General features: G+C 37.0%; 1 protein-coding gene across 9 annotated transcripts in view; it reads right to left on the bottom strand.

Moving 5' to 3' along the window:
* LOC128030319 (E3 ubiquitin-protein ligase UBR5) overlaps nucleotides 1-21,779 on the bottom strand; it is a 46,164-nt gene that overhangs the window by 729 nt on the left and 23,656 nt on the right. For 5 of the 9 annotated variants that reach the window (XM_052617844.1, XM_052617836.1, XM_052617838.1 and 2 more), the window contains 29 exons: nucleotides 21,424-21,570; nucleotides 21,196-21,314; nucleotides 19,217-19,343; nucleotides 19,009-19,138; nucleotides 18,720-18,880; nucleotides 18,337-18,576; nucleotides 17,034-17,157; nucleotides 16,839-16,950; nucleotides 15,575-15,706; nucleotides 14,412-14,669; nucleotides 12,916-13,184; nucleotides 12,634-12,845; nucleotides 11,572-11,805; nucleotides 11,407-11,480; nucleotides 11,150-11,322; nucleotides 10,950-11,063; nucleotides 7,630-7,847; nucleotides 7,430-7,550; nucleotides 6,990-7,335; nucleotides 6,679-6,766; nucleotides 5,448-5,592; nucleotides 5,232-5,362; nucleotides 4,201-4,261; nucleotides 3,942-4,123; nucleotides 3,781-3,865; nucleotides 2,649-2,804; nucleotides 2,456-2,569; nucleotides 1,444-1,588; nucleotides 10-95 (listed from right to left, as the gene is read on the bottom strand). In XM_052617844.1, the coding sequence (XP_052473804.1) occupies nucleotides 10-95; nucleotides 1,444-1,588; nucleotides 2,456-2,569; nucleotides 2,649-2,804; nucleotides 3,781-3,865; nucleotides 3,942-4,123; nucleotides 4,201-4,261; nucleotides 5,232-5,362; nucleotides 5,448-5,592; nucleotides 6,679-6,766; nucleotides 6,990-7,335; nucleotides 7,430-7,550; nucleotides 7,630-7,847; nucleotides 10,950-11,063; nucleotides 11,150-11,322; nucleotides 11,407-11,480; nucleotides 11,572-11,805; nucleotides 12,634-12,845; nucleotides 12,916-13,184; nucleotides 14,412-14,669; nucleotides 15,575-15,706; nucleotides 16,839-16,950; nucleotides 17,034-17,157; nucleotides 18,337-18,576; nucleotides 18,720-18,880; nucleotides 19,009-19,138; nucleotides 19,217-19,343; nucleotides 21,196-21,314; nucleotides 21,424-21,570 (4,504 nt within the window). The remainder of the gene's footprint in view (nucleotides 1-9; nucleotides 96-1,443; nucleotides 1,589-2,455; nucleotides 2,570-2,648; nucleotides 2,805-3,780; nucleotides 3,866-3,941; nucleotides 4,124-4,200; nucleotides 4,262-5,231; nucleotides 5,363-5,447; nucleotides 5,593-6,678; nucleotides 6,767-6,989; nucleotides 7,336-7,429; nucleotides 7,551-7,629; nucleotides 7,848-10,949; nucleotides 11,064-11,149; nucleotides 11,323-11,406; nucleotides 11,481-11,571; nucleotides 11,806-12,633; nucleotides 12,846-12,915; nucleotides 13,185-14,411; nucleotides 14,670-15,574; nucleotides 15,707-16,838; nucleotides 16,951-17,033; nucleotides 17,158-18,336; nucleotides 18,577-18,719; nucleotides 18,881-19,008; nucleotides 19,139-19,216; nucleotides 19,344-21,195; nucleotides 21,315-21,423; nucleotides 21,571-21,779) is intronic. The other 4 variants (XM_052617837.1, XM_052617841.1, XM_052617839.1 and 1 more) reach the window with 3 other exon arrangements.

Genomic DNA, 21,779 nt, shown 5'->3' with positions numbered 1-21,779 from the left:
ACAACGTACCAGGTCCTGGCGCTCCGTCATGCTCATCTTCTCAACGATGGACCAGAACCAGCGCTTGAACTGCAGCAGCTTCTCTGCATTCTCACCTGCAGGTTCGATCAAAACCACACCGGATCAAATCAAGCAGAGCACACAAAACCTCGTTCCTCGAACAAATGCGTCAGATTTATTTGTGACCACAGAACAAGTTAAGTGATATTTATGCATCATCTGAAAGCTGGATAAATAATCTTTCCATTGATGTATGGTTTGTTAGGATCGGACAATATGTGGTCGAGATACAACTATTACAAAATCTGGAATCTGAGGGTGCAAAAAAATTAAATAAATAATAATAAAATCATCTTTAAAGTTGTCCAAATGAAGTTCTTTGCAATGCATGTTACTAATCAAAAATAAAGTTTTGATACATTTACAGTTGGAAACTTACTAAATATCTTTATGGAACATGATCTTTACTTAATATTCTTATGATTTTTGGCATAAAAGAAAAATCTATTTTGACTCATACAATGTTCTTCATTGTGCTCCAGGGTCATGTTCTAAAAAAAATAAAAAATAAAATAAAAAGTAACGTTTTTTTTTTATATTAGATGGTGAAACTTGGGAAATTTATTAAATGTCCATACATTTTATTTTATTTTTTTATAAAAATTGTGTGTGAAATATTGGAGTATAGTATTAAAGATCTGAGAGTAAAGCTCAGCTTCCATCCCAATGTGTTGAACACAACTTGAATATATTGAATTAGTTTAGCATTTTAATATTTTCAGTTTTCATTTTAATTTGCTAAAGTTTGAGCAATTTTGTGTGCTTTTGGCATTTAAATTAATTTTTTATGTCTATATAGTTTTATTTTAGTTACATTTTTAGTCCAATTTATTTTAATACATCAAATTAAGCAAAAAAAAAAAAAAAAAAAAAATTTAAATTATTATTTTTCAAGTAACAAAAAAGATTTGGTTTTGGTTCTCAATTCCTCAGAAAACAAGACTTTGATATCTTCATTTTGCATTACAAGTAAATGCATCTTGATTTAGATTCGGGATGCAACTTAGTGATGTATATCGAGTGAAAGCTTCTGGAATGTAGGGAGGGATTTCACCCTTTGACGGGAGTTTGATTGACAGGTGATTGGACCAATCATAACACTGAATCCATCATTCTGTTTGACTAACGTCAGTGCAGTTATGAAGCCCTGTCGTCTTTTCAAAGTTGAGACGACATATCTCAGATGTTCATTCAATGCTATAACTAGTAATAAAGAGAAAGAGATGATCAGTTCACATGCCGCTTGAGCAGAGGTGATTCAGTGTTGTGATTGGTCCGATCACCTGTCAATCAAAAGGGGGCTAAAAGCCTGGTCACTGATTAAAGATTACACGTGCAAACCCTGTAACGTTTTATCAAATCATTCTGAATTCAAGCACGCACCTGACTCGTCATTGAAAGAGGTGAAACTGATGAGCATCTGGACGTTCACTTCTCCACAGCCGTTGACCAGCAGTCTGAAGTCCTCCGCCGTCAGGTCCTCCAGAGCGTTCTTCGGAAGCACATCCAGAAGACCCTTGCGCATGGCCTGCAAAACAACATCTTCACTTACATTTCTGCATCTCTCTCTATTTCTGGCACTACCTCAAAGCAAGATAGTGTCTCACAGTGCTAGTGTAACTAACAGTAGAGGCATGGCTTCGATTCACAGGCAATAAGGGCTGTCAAAATAACTGAAAAACTGATTTTTTTTAATTATTATTATTATATTTGAATCAAAAATGCATAGTTTCAGTTAGGGTGAAGAAAGGATTTCGGCTTCTCTTCTGAAACCACAAGATGATGCATCCAGCAAAATATTCCTAATGCACGTTTATTCAAAGCATAAGATAACATGACTATCTGTGGAAATGTTTAGAAACCAATTATAAGAGTTGCTTAAACCATTATAAACATAACAGCATCATGGTTGGCTTTGCATTTAATTATGCATGCATACGAGTACATTTTTATTTAAAAACATGAGTTGCAACGGGATCGGGGAAAAACCTCCATTAAGTCTCTTTAAAGTTGAACTTGCATTAATTTTACATGGCTTTCTAAACCTGCATCTCTCGTGCGAGACGCAAGTGCAAAGGCGATGAAAATGCATGTAAAATGCGTTGTGTGAGAACGGCTTGGTTTCAGTTTTAAGTAAAGAAGATTTTGCTCCGATACTTGCATCGTCATCACATCTCATGCACCACTGATAAGGCTGCCTCTTTAATGCACACCTAAAATTAATGCGTTTTTCTTTTAAATTCGCCAAATATTTGACAGCCGTATCAGGGAATGCATGCACTGAAAAACTGTTCAGCTTGCATAAACGCATCTGTCAGATGCATGAATGTTAAAGATTATCTGGACAGTTACAGCTCCTTCTAGAGCATGCACAGCTCTCGGAGACGTTACTCACATGCAGAGGCTGTTCTGCCACCACCAGCATGCGGTGCTCTGCGTATCTCCTCACGTACTCGTACACGTTCAGAGGCGTCACAGGCATGTTGACCCCGCCGGACAGGAGCTCCACCTGCAGAAGCAGAAGCAAACCTTCAGTCACGAGCACAGACGGAGCTCTAGTGCTGACGCAGAGAGGCTGGAGCCGTTACCTGTCCAGATCCTTCCTCCTTGCAGAGGTCGATGGCGAAGGCCAGGTCCATCGCTGCAAACACAGCCTCCGCCTCCTCGGTCTGAGAGTGACGAATCAGCTGCCGCAAACTCTCGTACATCACTGGATCGAAGAACGCAAAGTCGTGCCAGTTGACCTGCAGACAAGAGAAGAAGAGAACGAGCCTCAGTATTACTTCCCTGCAATCTGATTATATTTACAGTTTAAAAGCAACTTTAGTTTTACATTTTCATTTTAGATCAATTCAAATGTCAAATTGTTTCTCAAATCCACCATCTTTAATTTTGTGTTAAATTATAAATCAGACAACAAACGTACCTGATTAGACATGCTTTTTGATTATGAATTTAATTATTCCATTAAAACAGAACACAAACATTTAAATAGATTCTGGAAAAAATAAAAATTAATTTAATATGGCCTTTAAAAATAATAATAATAATTTTAATTTGCATAAAAAGAGCTTTTATTATTTTCTCCACTTTAATGTTTTAATTAAATATTAGTTATCAAAAAGAATTGAAATCATGAAACTTAACACTTTGAATAAATTGTTTTCAATTAATTAGACATGCCTTTTTACTATTAATTTTATTAAAATGGTATCCAGAAAAATTTAAACTGGGAACAGATTTTGGTAAAAAAAATAATAATAAAAAAAAAAATTTATGTAAAATTTAACAAAAAAAATATTGTTGTGCCCTGTGAAATGTTTTATGTTTTTTGTTAAATTTTTTAGTTTAATGGTTTAATATAAAATTTGGGGAAGAAAGTACTACTAAAATAAAGATGTCATAGGGCCATAAAAGAACAAATTTTGTCAAACTTTAATTGCATAATAAAAATATTATTGCAGCCCATATTTTTCCACCCTTGATTAAATTATCTTTCCATTTTAATTGTTTAATTACATTTTAGTAATCAAAAAGCATGTGTAGTTAATTAAAAATCATGAAACTCACAATTTAACAACGTCATATTCAAGTTTAATTAGACATGCTTTTAGTAAAATTTAATTTAACCATTAAAGCAGAATCCAGAAAAATTTTATAGAATTAGATTTTTTTTTTTTTTTTTATAGCCAAACCTCTCTATGACACTGAGATATTCACCTTCCTGCCGAGCAGCACCTTGATGACGTGTCTGTTGAGGGTGATGGGGCAAAGCTCATTCTGGAGCAGACACAAGCCAAGTATCCTGGAGGCAGAGGGTCAGGGGCATTAGTTTGAGGTTCAGTCTCACACAGATACTCAGGTGAGTGCGTCTCTCGTACCTGCCGATGTTTCGGAAGCAGTTGAGCCTGGCCTCCGTGTTCTTGCCCGGACGGGGCGAGTAGAAACCCCTCTTTCCCGGTTGGTAGAACAGAGGAGCGTTATCATCCCCGTCATCAGGGTCGTCCAGCTCCATGTCTACCACACTGCGGGTCGAACCGTGCCTCTTTCTGTTCTCCTGCTGCTGGAACATCACACTTACATCAGACCATACATGCGCTCAATCCATCCTGATGCAAACGGACCAGAGAAGAGACATACCTGTGCTTTCTCAGGAGTGTCGAGGAGGCCGAGGTCCAGGATACTGTCCGCGCCGTTCTCCCTGCGCAAGAGAGAGAAGATCATTCAGGTGCATTAAAAAAAAAACATCACAATCAAATGTTAAACAATGAATAAATGCATACATTTAATTAAGTGCATTTTTAAATACTAATAATAATAATAAAAAATAAGACAAGTTTTTTTTATTATAGTATCAAATCAAGATATTCATTTATTTTAATTATACTAGTTAATAATTGTTAAATTATATGCTTATTAAATACAGTAAATAATTAGGTTCATATACATTTCATAATATTATAGTATTTTATAATTATGTGATTTTAATTAGACTGTTCTACAATTATAAAATATTACAATGTGTAAATATTTACATTAACAAATACTATAATTATATATGTATTTCCTAAATATATCAAACTGTAATTAGGTTCAAAATTATGCAATTTATTTTTATGATATTATAGTATATATTTAATAATATAGTATTTAATCATTTAAAAAATGTAACTCATTTAGTAGTATTTAATGATTATGTGATTAATTACACTATTTAACAAATATAAAATATTAGTGGTTAATATTTACATTAACTACTATAATTACAAATTAAGTTACATAAATAAAATTTATATATATATATATATATATATATATATATATATATATATATATATATATATATATATATATATATATATTATTATAAATAAATATAAATATGTATAAATAAATATGCATAAATACTTATAAAAATGTATAGATTAATATTCATAAATATGTATAAATAAATATGCATAAATATTAATAAATATTAATAAATATGTATAAATGAATATTTATAAATATTTATACATAAATACATTTATAAATAAATATTTACATTTTTTTTTTCAAATGCTGTAAAAATAAATAAATAAATAAATAAAATGAAAGAGGGGAAAAAAAGGTGTTTTTTGTGTGAAATCTGAGCGGCACATGTTCCTGACAGGTGTGTGGAGATGACTGACCTTCCGTGCGTGATGAGGAGCTCCATGGCTTCTTCTACACGGGCTCTGAGCGAGTCCTCGCTGGCCAGGAGCAGCAGCAGCTGAGCGGGAGAGAGCTCCAGCAGCATCCCCGTGATCTTACTGGCAAAAGCCTGTAGAGAAGAGCACAGGTCACACACTACATCAGCTTCTCAAAGCCCCGTGTTCATGAATCCTGCTGGCTGTGCTGGTGTGTACCGGCTGCATGGCGTGCACTCGAGGGTAAAGTCTCTCTCCTAGAGCTTGTCTGTGAGCCGGAAGAGGCTCTGGTTCATCACTCGGGTTTCCTTCTGATGCAGGTCTGAACGGCCGTGTGTCGATCGACAGCTGTCTCCTCGAGTCCCTGCAAGAACAGTGTGGAAGAACTAATGTAGGGCTTCAGTAATTATTATATAGAAATAAAATTAGTCATTTAGCAGACGCTTTTATCCAAAGCGACTTACAAATGAGGACAGTGGAAGCAATCAAAAACAACAAAAAGAGCAATGATATATAAGTGCTATAACAAGTCTGTTAGCTTAAATGCAGAACACGTAGCAAGGGATTTTAAATAATGTAATGAATAAAAAGAAAACAGAATAGAAAAAGAATAGAGCAAGGTTTTTTTTTTTTGCTTTTGTTTATTGCATAATAAATGAAAAGAAAACGGATAAAATAAAAATCTAGGTTTATAATCTTTTTGTATTCTATTAAATTTTAAATAATAAAAAAATGAATCCCAACAAAATTAATAGTATTGCTCAAATTTTAGTTATTTAGTTATATTATTTTTAATTATACTTTTAAATAAATGCATTTAAACAACAAAAAAAATCTAACAATGAATGTGAACAACAAAATACATGAATATATCCAAAAAGATTCTTTTTTTTTTTTTAAATAATAATTTAAAATAATTGCATTAAAAAACAAAATCACTGCTTACATTTTCTTTGCCAGAAAATACATATATATAATGAAAGATGACCTTATAAAACAAAATAACATGAAATAATAATTTTTTATAATAGTGTTTTTAAAAATCTCCATAAAATACAGCTTCAATTGATTAATGAAAGATGATCTAAAAAGAAATATATATATATATATATATATATATATATATATATATATATATATATATATATATATATATATATATATATATATAAAATCATCATCATCATTTTAAATTAAGATATTGCTGAATTTTATTTTTTGAAGAAAATATAAATTTCCAGAAAATACATGAATATATCATAAAAGATTATCATTAATTTTAAATAATTAAATATTTTAATAGTATTATTTCAAAAAAACATTAATAAACATTAATATCACTTACATTTATTCCACCAGAAAATACATCAATATATAATAAAAGATTATCTTCAGTATTAAATAATTATAAACAATGTTTTATATATATATATAAAAAGAAATGGTATACCTATCACGGTCTCGTCTGGATGCAGCTCTCAGTCCTCCGCTCCTCCTCTCACGCTCACGGTCTCTGTTCCTCAGACGCTGCATGAGATCTGCACACACACACACACACACACACACGCACCAATATCACTCACAGACCCAAAAAATATTATATACTGAAAAAAAAAAAATACTTAAACAATTTGAACAAATCAGAAAAATAAAAAATAAAAGGCATCGAGGATGAAAAACATCAAATTATGCTTAAAAAAAATAAAAATAAAAATAAAAGTCTAAAAAGGGCTAAAATCAGTAACTAACACCAATACTCACTGCTAGCCTGCATTCCCTTGCTGACGCTCTGAACACAGTCCAGGTTGGGCAGCTTGTCGTTGGAGAGGAAGGCCTGAGCGATGGCCGTGTAAAAGCTGCGTGCCACTCCGCTGCCCTCTCCAGGTTCATCCTTGAAGGTCACTTTGACGCGGTGCACTGCCATCGGTGTGGTGGTGCAGCGGCGGCCGAAATGAGCGTTGATCTGCCGCATGGTCTGCTGGATGAGCTGCTCTCGGTCACGGTCCACCTCCAGAGCCAGATCACGAGACTGCAGGTTCCTCAGCTTCTCCATCTCACGCCGAAACTTGGACTCCTTCACCTCGAAACCACCCAGTTCAGTCAGGATCTGTCCCCCACACCACCCGAGCAAAGCAGAGGTTTAACGCTGGGAACGAAACAGCTTGCACTCAAAACATAGCGGAGGAATGAGCCGTACTCACAGATCCCGGTTCTGCTCCGACGTCCTCCATGAAGACGCGTCCGAACAGCTCCAGGGAAAGCCGCCAGCGGCCGAGCAGCATGTCGTGAGAGATCACCATCCCCATGAAGCTGCAGTGAGGACTGGAGGAGACCGACCAGACGTGTCACTAAAGAAGTCATTGGCAGCTGTTTGATTGAAGCTGTGAGTGTGTGGACTCACATGAACGTGGGAAGCGGCGGGCCGTCGCTCTCGGTCAAACCGATCTCAGCGAGCAGGCTGCTCTTTAACTGAGCCGCCAGATCATGAGGCGAAGGGCCGGGTTTAGACGTGTCCATGTCCTGCTCCGCAGCCGTCTGCCCCTCGCCGACCCTCTGACGAGACTCCATCCTCATCACGTTCTTCATGTTCGCCGAATACGACATCTTTGTGGGTAGAATCTGGGATGAGAATTACCCGTAGTAAAATATTGTAAAAAATACTGTTTTACTTCTCACTGTTTTTGAGAACTGCATTTCTTACTGCACTGAGAAACTAAAATAGGTTTTGCAAAAAAAAATAAATAAATGATTTTGTTATGTTTTATATAATGTTTACATGAAGACCAATTAAAAAAAAAGTATTTTTAAAAAATTATATTTATAGATATTTTATTTGCATTTAAATAAAATAAAAAAATTTGAAAAAAAAAATTATATATATATATATATATATATATACACACTAGGGATGTCAACGATTAATCGATGATCGATTAATTGTCGATAAGAGATGCAATCGATTAAGGCTATCGATGGTCGGTTAACCGATTCAATGTTGGGCTGCGTGCGGCTCATGCGCACTCAACACGTGCGAGCGGCTGTGAGTGACGGTGACGATATATAAAAGCATCATCATTCATTCACAATGTACAAATTAAGCTTTTAATGTGATTTAAACTTTAAAGTACATTAAAATAGAAACAACATAAAAGTTCTTCAACATTAAATGCAATAGAAATGTAGTTACTAATCATTTCATCAGATAACTGTTTTATATCGTGCGCTTTGCAGGGCTGCGGGACACAGTGACAGGACAGGTAGTCTATTCATTCCTACAACTTGTTAATTCATTCCTACGAATTATTAATGTGGCAATTGTCCATGTTTCATTAATTTTGTTCCCTAAATAACCCATGATTTAAGTGAAATAAGGGAACAAATTAATAAATCGAACGAATTCTTAATTCATGAAATCTTTAATTTCCCGCCCCATGTTTACCACAGTAAGAGATGCGAAAACAGTTATTAAAAGCGAAAGATAATAAAATAAACCTGGGAAATTAGAGGGTTAGACTATGAAGATTTAGGAAAAGAAACGATGCCTAAATATACTGAATTTGTGGAAATTCGTGACCAACCGGCAAACCAGAACAAAGCCGCGTAAATGAAGACTATGGGGTCCAAAAGCATGGTCGCGAGCTAACATTTTCCAGTTAACCTATTATTCCTCTAATAAACAAAGCTTTTATAGGCTACCACACTTGTCATAATCAGATCTTATCATTTCTAAATAAATAATTGCTGGATTCAAAACAGCGATTAATAGGCGCTGTGACCGACACATTCCTGGAGCATTCACTGCTGTCACTAAACGGTGACGCCGAGCATCGTTCACAAGTTTCTGCATGGACCTGACTAGGGCACAGGTTCTAAGCCCTGGGACAAAATGGGATGCTTTAAGGAAAATTTATAGCCTACTAAGTAATAGGCCCAACATAAAAATAACAATTTGTTTTCATGTTTTTTTTTTTTTAAATAGGCTATGCGAAATATATCCGACTTAAATAGGCTAATGAAGATTAACGGATTTAAAACAGAAGTGTGGGCGCTCCATAAGTTCACAAAAAAAAAAAAAAAAGGATGACAACGCATTCTGTTTGTTTGCTTTATTTTACAAGAGCACAAATCTTCTGTTTTAATTGTGAGTGTGCACAAATGAAAGTAAACACTTCTGCGGAAAATATATATATTTTTTTAATGTCTCTGCTGTTTCGATCGCCCCGGAGCCTGCTGCACACGTATATTCTAGCGATTCAAACTTACATCGCAGTCTGTTCATTATCAAAATAAAATGTCAACTAAACATTAAAAGGTTACACTGGTCAGTTTAAATAGACCATAGTATACCGGTCCTCTCTGCTGTTCCAAGGACGTTTTTGCTCATATGAAGAGGATCATCTTTTCCGTCTATATGCGAATGCGTGTTAAGTACAAGCCTAGTTTACATTATAAATAATAGTTTAACATTCAAATACATTGCGAATATGGAAACATTTCGATTTGTGCCGAATGAGACATGAGCAATAACCTCCAAATAAATATAGCGAAGCCGCGCTCGCTCATCCTCGTCTGCACGCATGCACTGTCACGATCTAATGCGCTGTATGCCGGATTTTTAAAAATCTGACATTTTCTAGGACAGAATCCAGCAGGATCAAATTAATGTGAGCAACTGTGTGTTTGGGTGCAGCTGCGCCGATGTAGTTCACTTAATGTGCAGCGCAGTCACACGCGCTCCACATTTCGGATAATTTTATACAATAATGTCAGTTGAAAACATTGCAATTGTGCTTTAAAATACAACAACGAGCACCACAAAACCATTTAAAGATGCGCGTTTAGCGTTCTCCGTGCGGGATTGGAAACTGTCAACAAAGTAAAATGACCTCAAAAGTATGGCGCAATCTCTTCATTTTATCAAATGATCATAATCGCATCTATTCATTTTATAATCCTGCTACTAGCATTTTATTCAGACTAAAACCTCTTTAATTCAAGTGAGAGCGTTTTGTGTGTGTGTGTGGCTTTTGCACATCCTGTCATACCGCTGACTGCGTGCCTGCAATAGACGCATTTTGCAGTATTATGGTTAACGATTAATCGATTAATTGATCGTTAATTTAAACGACGATCGATCATGGAAATAATCGAAATTTGACATCCCTAATATACACACACACACACACACACACACACATATATATATATATATATTAATAATAATAATTACAAATTAATTAAAAAAAAAATTTAAATGCATTTTTATTTAAAGTAAAACTAAAATATAAAAATGTTTTATATAAATGTTTACATAAAGACCTATTTAAAATAAATTTTAATTATATATATTCAAATATCAATGTGTAAAAATATCAATATGTAAATGCATTTAAAATAAAACTACATATAAAAATTAAATAAAATATAAAAAAGCAATAAAACATTTAAAACTAAACTAAATCTAATCAAAATAAAACAGAAACTACATAAAACTAAAACAAAACTACACAAAATTTAAATGAAATTAAAAGTGGGTAGGCTTACATGTATTTGAATAAATTAAAAAAAGCATTTAAACACATAAAAACACACAAAGAGGACAATACAATTTGGCATTTAAAAAATGCATTGGAAATGTACTTAAAATAACTTTATGAAAAATGCACCAATTTTCAGTATTGTAAAAATAAATAAATAAATAAATAAATGAGTCATGTTTACCTGCAAGCAATTCATGTCCACACTCAGATCCGTGAGGCCTTTACTGGCCATGTACGAAGATGAATACAGACCCTGACTTGGTCTTCCAAACAAGTCCTCCTTCCTAGCGTTAGGCTGCGAGAGGAAGAGGACGAACAGCAGTGTTACAGACAGGAAGGACATCACAAACCCCCTCTAGTGAAGGACAGGACAGCGCTGACCTGCAGGAGATGCGGCTGGTCCGCCAGAGGAATGGCTTCGGCGAGGGGCACTTCGAAAGGGTTGGGAGGGATGCATCCCAGGAAGGTCATGGAGTCCGAGCGGCGGAAAAAGGAATGGTGCTGTCCGGTCTCAGCAGGGAGCGAGTCCTCGTCCTTGTCCTGCAGGGAGGAGCCTGTGGAGTACAGAGGAACAGAGCAGTTTGATTGGTCCACTTCGGCTCGAGAGGCGACTCTTAAAACATCGGTGCTGAACTCACTCTGATTGGTGTCCTCGTCGTTCTCGTGCTCCGAGTCCTCGTTGTCCAGACCGAGCTCCAGCAGCTCACGATTCCTGAGACGGGAAGAGAACATCGTTTAGAGAGAACACAATACACAATCAAACAGATCAGGACAAAGAGTGTTATATTGATTTGTGTGTTCACCTCTTCCGGTCAATCTGAGTGGTGTCGAGGGTCGTCTGCAGATTCATGGCTTTAATCCAGTAGATGAGCGCCTGGAAGACGTACGCCACGTGTTTGAGCGAACACACATCCAGCACGGGAAGAACGTCTGAATGCTCGTCATTATGGGAACGCATCAGAGACAGAGCGTAGTTCAGGAAGTCTCCTCGAGCCGACATCATCCCCTGACGAGCCGTCAGAAGAGTTGCTGCACGCCTGGGACACGGAGAGGGAAATTATAATACGGAAATAGAGAGCTGCAGGAGTGATGCGCTTGTAGGTCAAAACCAGGAAGTTAGCATTTTAGCACGTCTGACTCCATCATACTGAAGTCAATGGGTGTTCGGTTAAATGACAAACATATTGCACATTTTATTCTACAATATAAAACACTGCAGATTACACACACACACAAAAAAAACACTAAATAAGATTTAAAAAAAAAATAATAAAAAAAATCAAAATAAATGAATTAAAAAAACAAAAATAAAATTAAAAAGGAAACTAAAAACTAAAACAAATATAAAACTAAAACAAAAAAAATTGAAAAACTAATAATTTTTTTTTTAAATTAAACTAAAACAAAACTAAAAATAGAAAAAAAAGCATTAAAAAAAACTGAAATAAAATAAAAAATTAATAAAAATAAAAGATAATCCACAAGCTACAAAATGACAAGCTATAAAATTATATTGGGTTTTTGTCGAGGGAACCACAGAAATTAGAAAATTCACATTTTTTATTTCATACAGACTTAAAGGAATATTCCACAAAAAAAAAAAAAAAAAAAAACTCATCGTTTACTCATTCTCATGTCGCTCCAAACCCATACGAGTTTCTTTCTACTGTTGAAAACAAAAGATGATATTTTGAAAAATGTTAGTAACCAAACAATTGACGGTAGCCATAGACTTCAACAGTGTTTTTTTTCCATACTGTGGAAGTCAATGGCTACCGTCAACTGTTTGGCTGCCAACATTCTCATATACAACCTCAAAATCTGAGTAAACGCTGACAGAAACACCCAATGCTCAAAGGACTCACCTTCGACCTTCCAGGGTGCGTAGACTGGCCTCCTCTCGCGGCGTCATGCGCTCCCTGCGTCCCGTGTGCTGTGAAGCGTGCAGCGGGTGACTCGGGTGTCCAGGATCACCGGCCGAGGACAGAGCAGAACCGTAACGCAGCTGCGCTTCAGTCGAATCCATGATGGACACCATCCAGTTCCAGGTGGGGATCAACTTATCCTCCACGAAGTTCTGCAGAGTGACATCATCATCAGTACTCCGGCTTCACCGCAGTCTGATTTTGGAAGGCCGGGCGACTCACCTGCAGATTGACGGCGTCCTGATAGCTGAGTTTGACGGCAGCGGGGTACTGCGTGTAGACCAGGTGGTTGTATTTGGGGATGAGGCTCATGAGGTCAGAGATCTGGCGGATGACGATGCTGTAGGCTCGAGCCAGGCTGCTGGCGGAGGTCAGGTAGCTGCTGGAGTTACTAGCCTCCAGAGCTGCTGCTGCGGCGGCTGCGCTGGTGCTGATGGCACTGCTGCGGCGCAGGTTTGAAGGATCGATGTAGATCAGGCCCGTGGAGCTCGCTGGAGGAGGCATTAGAATTACTGCTAGTGAGATTAAATTACCATCAAATTATCATCTGAAACGTGCTGCGAATTATGATGCATTCAGGTCCTAGCAGGAAGTTTTTACAAGCTGAAGAGGTAATTGTGACATTCGATGCATTCAGGTCAAGATTGCAACGTCAATGAAAAATAATGTTGTCAATGTTAACAGAAAATAAGCAAAACTAACTTTTTTTTTTGTTTTATGAATTTAATTTTGCTGCATTTTCATTTTTGGGTGAAGTGACGAAATGTAAAAAAAAAAGTTTAACTGTTAAACTGAAAATATTCAAATAAATTCTAATCCGAAATAATAAATACTTTAATATTACATAACACTAAAATAATACTGAAAATATCATTAAAAGGATAAAAACTGTTCTTTAAATACCTTTGTTTAAAGAAATGTTAGACGTACTTTTTCCACACAAAAAAAAAAAAAAAAAGACTTTTAACAACTTCTACAAAATATTATAATATGAATGATTGCACATCAAATGTGTTTTTTAATTTGATTTACTAAGGTGTTAGGTATGCATGTATAATAAAACTGTATATATCCATCCACAATTGTACAGAGCGGTCATATTTTGTAAATGCAACTTAGCTAGTTTCATTGTAAAAATATTTTTTATAATTTCATTAAATACAATAAAATTGACCATCTATAAAGACCAACTTGAATGCACCAATATACCGTATTTTTCGGACTATAAGTCGCATCTGAGTTTAAGTCGCATCAGTCCAAAAATACGTCATGATGAGGAAAAAACAAGTCGCACTGGACTATAAGTCACATTTAGAACCAAGAACCAAGATAAAACATTACCGTCTACAGCCACAAGAGGGCGCTCTATGTCTTCAGTGTAGACTACAGGAGAACTGAGCAGCATAGAGCGCCCTCTGGCGGCTGGAGACGGTAATGTTTTCTATTGGTTCATGTCAAATTAATTTTGATAAATAAGTCGCACCTGACTATAAGTCACAGGACCAGCCAAACTATGAAAAAAAGTGTGACTTATAGTCCGGAAAATACAGTATTCAGAATGCAACATTGAGAGAAACTAAAATGCATGATTATCTTTTTTCTTTTTGGTGTTTTACATAATTTATGAATGCAATTATAAGATGCGACTTCAATGCAATTTTATTTTCCGTAAAATCTGGTCATCCCTTTTCCTTGGACAGGTGGAGTGAGACACTGACCAGCGGGTGTGGATGAGCTGGACGGGGCGCCGCCGGATGAACGCTGGCTGGGTGTCGTGCGTACGGCCCACTGCATGGACCGCGGCGCCTGGGCCGCACTGTTAGCATGCGCCGAGCCCGTGGTTCTCTCTAGAGGCTCGTCCAACAGGAAAGTCTCCTGATCAACATCGTCGCTCTGACTACTGCTGCTGTCCGAGTCACTTGAGTCATTCGACTGGGAGTCGTCCTCGGAGAAGAAAGCAGGAACGCTGCTGGCACCTGCAGGTAGAAGTTACGCAATTATTATCAAATGCACGCACTCTTTATTCTTGTTATGCAATGGTTCACAGTGAAAGTGATTGACGTGTCAAATAAATAAACAACACAAATAAAAGACATCTCTTCATATAAACAAACTAAGGCAATTATGCTACATAAAACATCTGAACGAGACAAAAACAGCAGACGGGCTGAATGGGACGCAATTTCACTTTCTGACAGCAGGTGGCGCTTATGGAACAGCAGATACAACGTTTACTCGCATAAAAAGTGTTAGAAAAACTACAAACATGGCGGATATACGCGAGACCGACGGACAGATAGAGGAAAGGGATTTGAGCGATTAATAATCAATATAGAACCTGATGAAAATATTAATGTTATTCATTTCATCTGCAGCAACACTGAACTTTTATAATGATACGTTTGATCATTAAATTTAAATTGCATCATCACGCAAACACATGAGAAGAGCTCTCTGCATGATAGACCTGCGACTAGCAGATCAACGTACCTCTTCATTTCTCTCCAATACGGCAGGAAATCAAATTAAATGACATGTGCATGATGTGACAAGATGATTGACAGGGCAGTTTAAACAGTGACAGAATGCATGTTACTAAATTAAAGCAGCAGCAGTGACGAAGCTTGCGTACTACTCTTCTGTATACTCAATAGTATGTACTTTTTCTTCACAAAGCGAGTACATACTTTTAGGGCACAGTATAAGTAGGCAGCAAATAGGAAATAAGAAAAATTGACTTTGACCCACTAAATGTAATTCTACATGTATAACATGGAGTTTATGGTCCTTGTACACTCAGTAGGTAATGCAGAGGGCGAAACAAAACAAGATGGAGTGCCACAATTACAGAAATTGCTGCAGTTGTGTGAAAGTGATGCACCTGCTTCAGATCCGGCGGTGGCTGCGGTCACTACGCTCCTGCGGCCGCTGGCGTTATCCTGATTGCTATGATTACTCTCGCTGTCACTCTCAGTCTCCGCAGCTGCCAATAAATCCAGCTCCATGTCGCTCCCTGCACACACACACAAAAAAAAAATAGAGATTGTGACCTCAGCCTCATTAACAGAAGAAACTGTTGACTTCTAGATGAAAAGCACAACGAGCAGCACCAGTGTTTCTAATATACTTGTGTTTTTCCCCAGGGGACACAAAAACTCAGGAAATGCTCTGCCATGTAAGGTCTGGGCAATGTGTGCAAAACAACCATCACAGTATTTTTTTTTCCCATATCATTCGATATTTATCACAATATTCACTTCATACCAGTAATAGAAAGAAAATCCATCACATATAGCTTACTGAAAATCTTAGCTTTTAATTTTTTCTGGTGCCCCAATTTTTTTTTTTACAATTTATCTTAAATTATGTCTAATTTAATGTGTTCACAAGATTTTTTTTTTTAGTTAAATAAGCACAAGAACTTGATATAAATTAAAACATAAATAAAATATCCATGATCTATTATATACCTCAAACTATTATTATTATTTTTAATGTGAGGTCTACATTATCTTTTAAAAAGCATTATTTCTATCACATTTTCTTTGGGTTGAATCAGACTATTTTTTGGTTGTTTATTGTTAAGACCTTTAACCTTTAACCTGTGACTCACATATTTGAACATAGACTTGGAAAGTGCATGATCCAAACCTAAATTTTTATAATTCATGACTGAAAACATTTTGTAACATGATTTTGATGTACCATTTTCACGGCAATGCAGTGTTTGAATTTAAAATGGGTTTCAAAAGGATGAAAATTGAGATTTTAAGTTTTCACGTGATATATAATTTCTGATGATTTCCAAAAAGTGTGATCGAGAAAAGGCAAAAAAGAAGACTTTTAATTTTTTTCCACCAAAGGTCAGAACTTTGTATATAGGTTTGGTAAAATATCTATTTAGGAGTCTTAGACCTTTCCAACGATATACAGTTTGTCATTATTAGATTAGGATTTAATTGTAATACAGTGAAGTAAACGTAGGCGTCCCACCGAGGGGCCAGTTGGCAGTTAACAGGTTAATTTTTTCAGATAAATACGGATTAATCACTCAACCCTACTGTAATGTGTTTTGGGAGCTTCATTAAAACCTTATCAGATAAAACAGTGATTTCCGAGTCAGATTTGCTGTGAAGAGTGTTCACCGTCTTCATCGTGCTCATCATGTTGCCCTTCGACCTCTGCGTTCTCCTCGCCCTGCTCCTCCTGGTCATCGTGATGATCCTCCTCACCTGCAACACCCTCCACCACCTCTACCTGAACAGGTGAACATCCAGGAGCATTCAGAGAGAGCTTCAGGCAAACAAACCAACTCTAAAACAAGTGAACTAGCATTGCACCTCTTCGACATCAGCAGAAACGATATCATCCTGCTCTTCGTCGCGTCCGCGGGACGTCTGTGATTGGCTGCTTCGGCGAGGCTGAGGATTCCTGATGATGTACGAAGACGCCGACTGACTGGAGCTGAAACACGGGACAACACCAGCATTAATGACAGCTTCAATAAGATCCAATTTAATACTCTGTGTAAACTTAAGCTACGTCTTAACGACTTTAAATGTTTTACATTAAGGTGGGAAAAAAACATTGAAAAATGCTCCGTAAACTAAGAGTGTGATTTCTAGGCTTGAAAAAAAAAATCATGTAAATAAATATGTATTTCTTCAGATAAACAAAGTGCTTGACGTTTCTTAATTTTTTCTAGTTACTCTTAGCTCTAAAATGGTTTTTAAAAATAGAAGCAGCTACTATTTTTATTGTGGCAGCAAAATATATAATGCAATGCAATGCAGGGATGTGCAAATAAACCCTGGAGCACAAAACCTCTTGAGTCTCGAGTCTCTGGGGTGTATTTGTAGCAATAACCAAAAATACATTGTATGGGTCAAAATTATCGATTTTTCTTGTATGCCAAAAATCATTAGGATATTAAGTAATGATCATGTTCCATGATATTTAGTAAATTCCTAACCGCAAATGTTTCAAAATATTTTTGATTAGTAATATGCATTGCTAAGAACTTCACCCGAACAACTTTAAAGGTGATTTTCTCAATATTTTGATTATTTTGCACCCTCAGATTATAGATTTTCAAAAATTGGTATCTCAGCCGAATATTGTCCTATTATTACAAACCATACATCAATGCAAAGATGATTTTTCAGCTTTCAGATGATGCATAAATCCCCCCAAAAAAAAAAAAAAAAAAAAATTACACTTGTGACGGGTTTTAAGGTCCAGGGTCACAAATATGATGCATCTTGGGTACAATTTTTTTATCTAGTTAAAAAATCTAAAATATTTTCATCAGGTAATTTTTTACTTTTAGTCCTTATTGTTAATTCTTATCCAGCAAACCACAAACAATTGAAAATGTAAATTCACTTACTAAAAAAAAAAAAAAAAAGTATTTTCTTTAAAAAAAAAAATCTATTTTTTTCGAAATTTCTGTAATTCTGAAGTATGACTATTTTAGTAGCAACTTTGAATGCACGGACAAACTAACCTAAGTTTCTGTAAACTACAAAAAGCTTGAAATCAAGCTTTGTCACTGTAACAGATGCACCACAGGGTTATTCTACAAGGAGGAAGTTGAAAACCACGGAGATGCGGTGATTTCTGTGCTCCTGAAGCGTGGCTCACCTGCTGGACTGATCTGGAGAGGGTCGTGGTGGCAGCGGCTCCACGGAGAAGAGCTCTTCGCTGCCCTGTACGGCGTCGATGCTGGTGCTGGCCAGAGTGAAGGGCGCTGTGGGGCGAGCGATGCCCATCCGAACCGGCACGATCAGAGACTCGGCCACATTGCAGAGCTCCTCCACTGCGTACGGCAACAGAGCCTGGAAAACACGCCTGCACTTCCCGATGGGCTGCGGGATGAAGTTACTGAAGGAAACACAAGAGAGAGAGAGAATCTGAGTAGTGTGAAACCAACTACTCTACTAACGTTTTTTGTTTTTGCATAAAGCTGGATTATAATTTGTTGATAGAGTAAACTTATCAGACAAAGTTCAGTAACTAAGTCCTACTTTTTCTTCTTGGAGGATGCCATCTCCACACTGAGGATGACAAAGACTCGTGCCACGGAGCGCAGGAACCTGCGTGTGACCTTGATGGCCTCCTCCCTGCGGCCCGGAGTGTATTTATTCTGCAGCTCCTTCACCAGGGTCCCCAAAAGAGTGTCGATAAACTAGAAAACAACAAAAATAATGTAGATACACTATGCATTCAAACTTATCGAGGTTAGCTGGAACTCATTATGGGAAGAGAAACATGCAAAATAATTAAATATTCAGAAATGCATGATCTTGGACGCACAGTGATGTCTGGTGCACACTTGACGATGAGGCAGTGTGTGAAGCAGTCCAGTCTGATGGTGCCGCTCTGCTGGTTCAGGTACATCTGCTCCTCTGGTAAAAGGTGAGCGATTCTGCTGCTGGCGCTTAATCTGGAACGATACGACATGATATGTCAGCTGAGTAAGTAACAATGAATTCGCCTGCGAGATGTTCAGTGCTGGACTTACGGGTCTTTGTTTTCCTGGGAGCCGAACATTATCATGGACTTCAGCGCGTTCCAGTCCTGCAACACGCGCTCTAGAGCCAGCTGGGCGAAGCGAGGAGGCTCCAGGTCGTGATCCGGCATATCCGAGTCTGAGAGACACACACACACACACACACACACACACACATTAAAGAACAGTGCATGTATGCAGAACACTGGTTTGCAAAAATTAATCATGCACTATAAAATCATGAACATTACATAATATTCAAGATATTTCTACATTTTTGATGCTTTGTAGCAAAAGTTAAAAGCATACTTGCATAAAATTCTTTATATAAAACTAGAGACTGACAGATGTATCGGTTTTGCCGATTAATCGGCACCGATAATTGATTGCTGGATAAAGTCCATGCTGATAGTTTATCCGGGTTGCATCTGTTGCTAGAGCGGCTGAGGAAGAGCCGCTATCATTATACAGAACGAGAGCGAGAGCAACTTCTAGAGGCAGAAGCAGGGGTTGTTCCATAAAACAAGTTTAGCAAACAAGCCAGGCTTATTTCAGTTATTTTGAAGTGCAGCGATGTCGTGCAGCGCCTGAAAATAGTCCCCAGCAACTCTGCCATTGCTGCAACTACACAAACTAGCTGGGGACTATTTTCAGGCTCTGTGTGACGTCACTGCGCCTGCACAGTTCCTTGATTATTACGCCGGAATGAAAGCATAGTTCCTAGCCGTATCGGCCAAAAAAAAAAAAAAAAAAAAAAAAAAAACACACTACTTTTAATTTTCCGTTGGTATTAGTACACGATGTAACTACAGAAGAATTGAGTTGTAAACAGTAAAAATTTAGAGACTCTTTGGTCATTTTTGAGCGAGATGCTAACGGCCTAATCGGATTCAATGATCTATGCTAAGCTACAAGCGCTACCGCCAGACCCGGAGATCGGCTGAATGGATTTAACAACGGTAAACTCAACTGTTTAACTCATGAATGAGCCTATTGGAACGGGTTTAAAAAGACAATGAAACGGTGTGTATACAGTACGCAAAAGTGCATGTTTTTATATCATTACCAAATAATTAATTTGTTGACTAGATGCTGCATTAGTTTGCTAGCAAGGCTGAGAGGATGCAGACATTAGCAGCATTTAAAGCAGTTGTGCATTTCAAAATGCGGCTAAAACACACAAGTGATGATTTATATGAATATTTTTATTCACGTCCAAAGCATGGTTCAGTACGGTTTTCTTTTTTTTTCTTTTTTTTACAGTGCATTACTATTTTTTAGTTTTCGTTCATTACCATTTTAAAAACTATCGGTTGATTAATCCATATCGACCAGTGTGATCCAACCTAGCTATCGGTAAAATCCACTATCCGTCGACCTCGAATAAAAACTTATATTTTCACACGAGGAAATGTTTCAAAACAGATTTCCAACATAAAATTTAAAAATCTAAAAACTAAATTTAGGATAACCTGCTTTTTAAATTAATTTAATTTATTATTTCTAACTAGTTGTTGTAATAACGCCACATACATATTACCATCATGTGCACAAGTACTCTGAAGTGAGACAATTATCGATAAATGTCAGCAATGATTAAGCGTGACGCTTTTTGCTGAATTTGAAATTCAGTAACAATACAAAAAAAAAAATCAAATGGGGACCAAAAAAAACAAAGCCTATAATTTTCTATTTGAGAACTTTAAGAACTGCACTTTTAATAATGTTTGGATATACTTTATTTTAAGGAGTCCTTGTTACACGTTGCATGTACTTACTATTAAAATAACAATTGATTATGCATAATTACATAACAAGTAACCCCACGCCAGACTCTAATCATATAGTAGGTACAAGTAGTTACTTAATATTACTCAGTACTTAAATGTATAATTACAATGCAACAAGGACACCTTAAAATAAAAATATAACCGAATGTTTCAAAGAAACATTTCCACGGCTCCAGATCACTTCCCAATTCAAAGACACACCTTCAGCGCTAGCGGCCTTCCGGTTCCTGTCCTCTCGTATTCGAGGTGGTCGATACTGGCAATGCTCCACGCTCTGCCTCGCGACAGTCTGCACCAGGAACAGCAAGATGTGCTCTCCCCTGCCAGACACAAACAAACGGCGTTCAGGACGCAGAACACTGGCCGGATATTCTCCAGATGACCCTCATAAAACGCTCTGGAAACAGAAAGCTGGAGCCTTGAACATACCTGCTGTTCGGAGTGGTCACTAGATTAGTGGTGGTCAGCAGCCTGTAGAGCAGATCCAAACGAGCCGCTTTCTGGCCCGCGATGAGGGTCTTGCATTTACACTTCTCCCAGCAGTCACAGTACGCAGTCGGAGACGTTCGCTTCAGTCTGGAGAAGAACGAGAGATTACGGTTTTACCACCTTGCCATCTTTTAAATATCGTCGTCAATGAAACTTTATCATGTGACGAAAACGAGACGAGATGCAGCGTAAATTCTGTTCATGTTAAATATATAATACAATATCGTTGACTAATAAAAACGACTAAATGTGGTTTACAAAATTAAAACTATTCCAAAATGTGTCTTCACTTTCGG

The sequence above is a fragment of the Carassius gibelio genome, chromosome A16 (genome assembly GCF_023724105.1).
Source record: "Carassius gibelio isolate Cgi1373 ecotype wild population from Czech Republic chromosome A16, carGib1.2-hapl.c, whole genome shotgun sequence".
In the NCBI taxonomy this organism is placed as follows: Eukaryota; Metazoa; Chordata; class Actinopteri; order Cypriniformes; family Cyprinidae; genus Carassius; species Carassius gibelio.
This window is presented reverse-complemented; position numbering and strand designations above follow the sequence as displayed.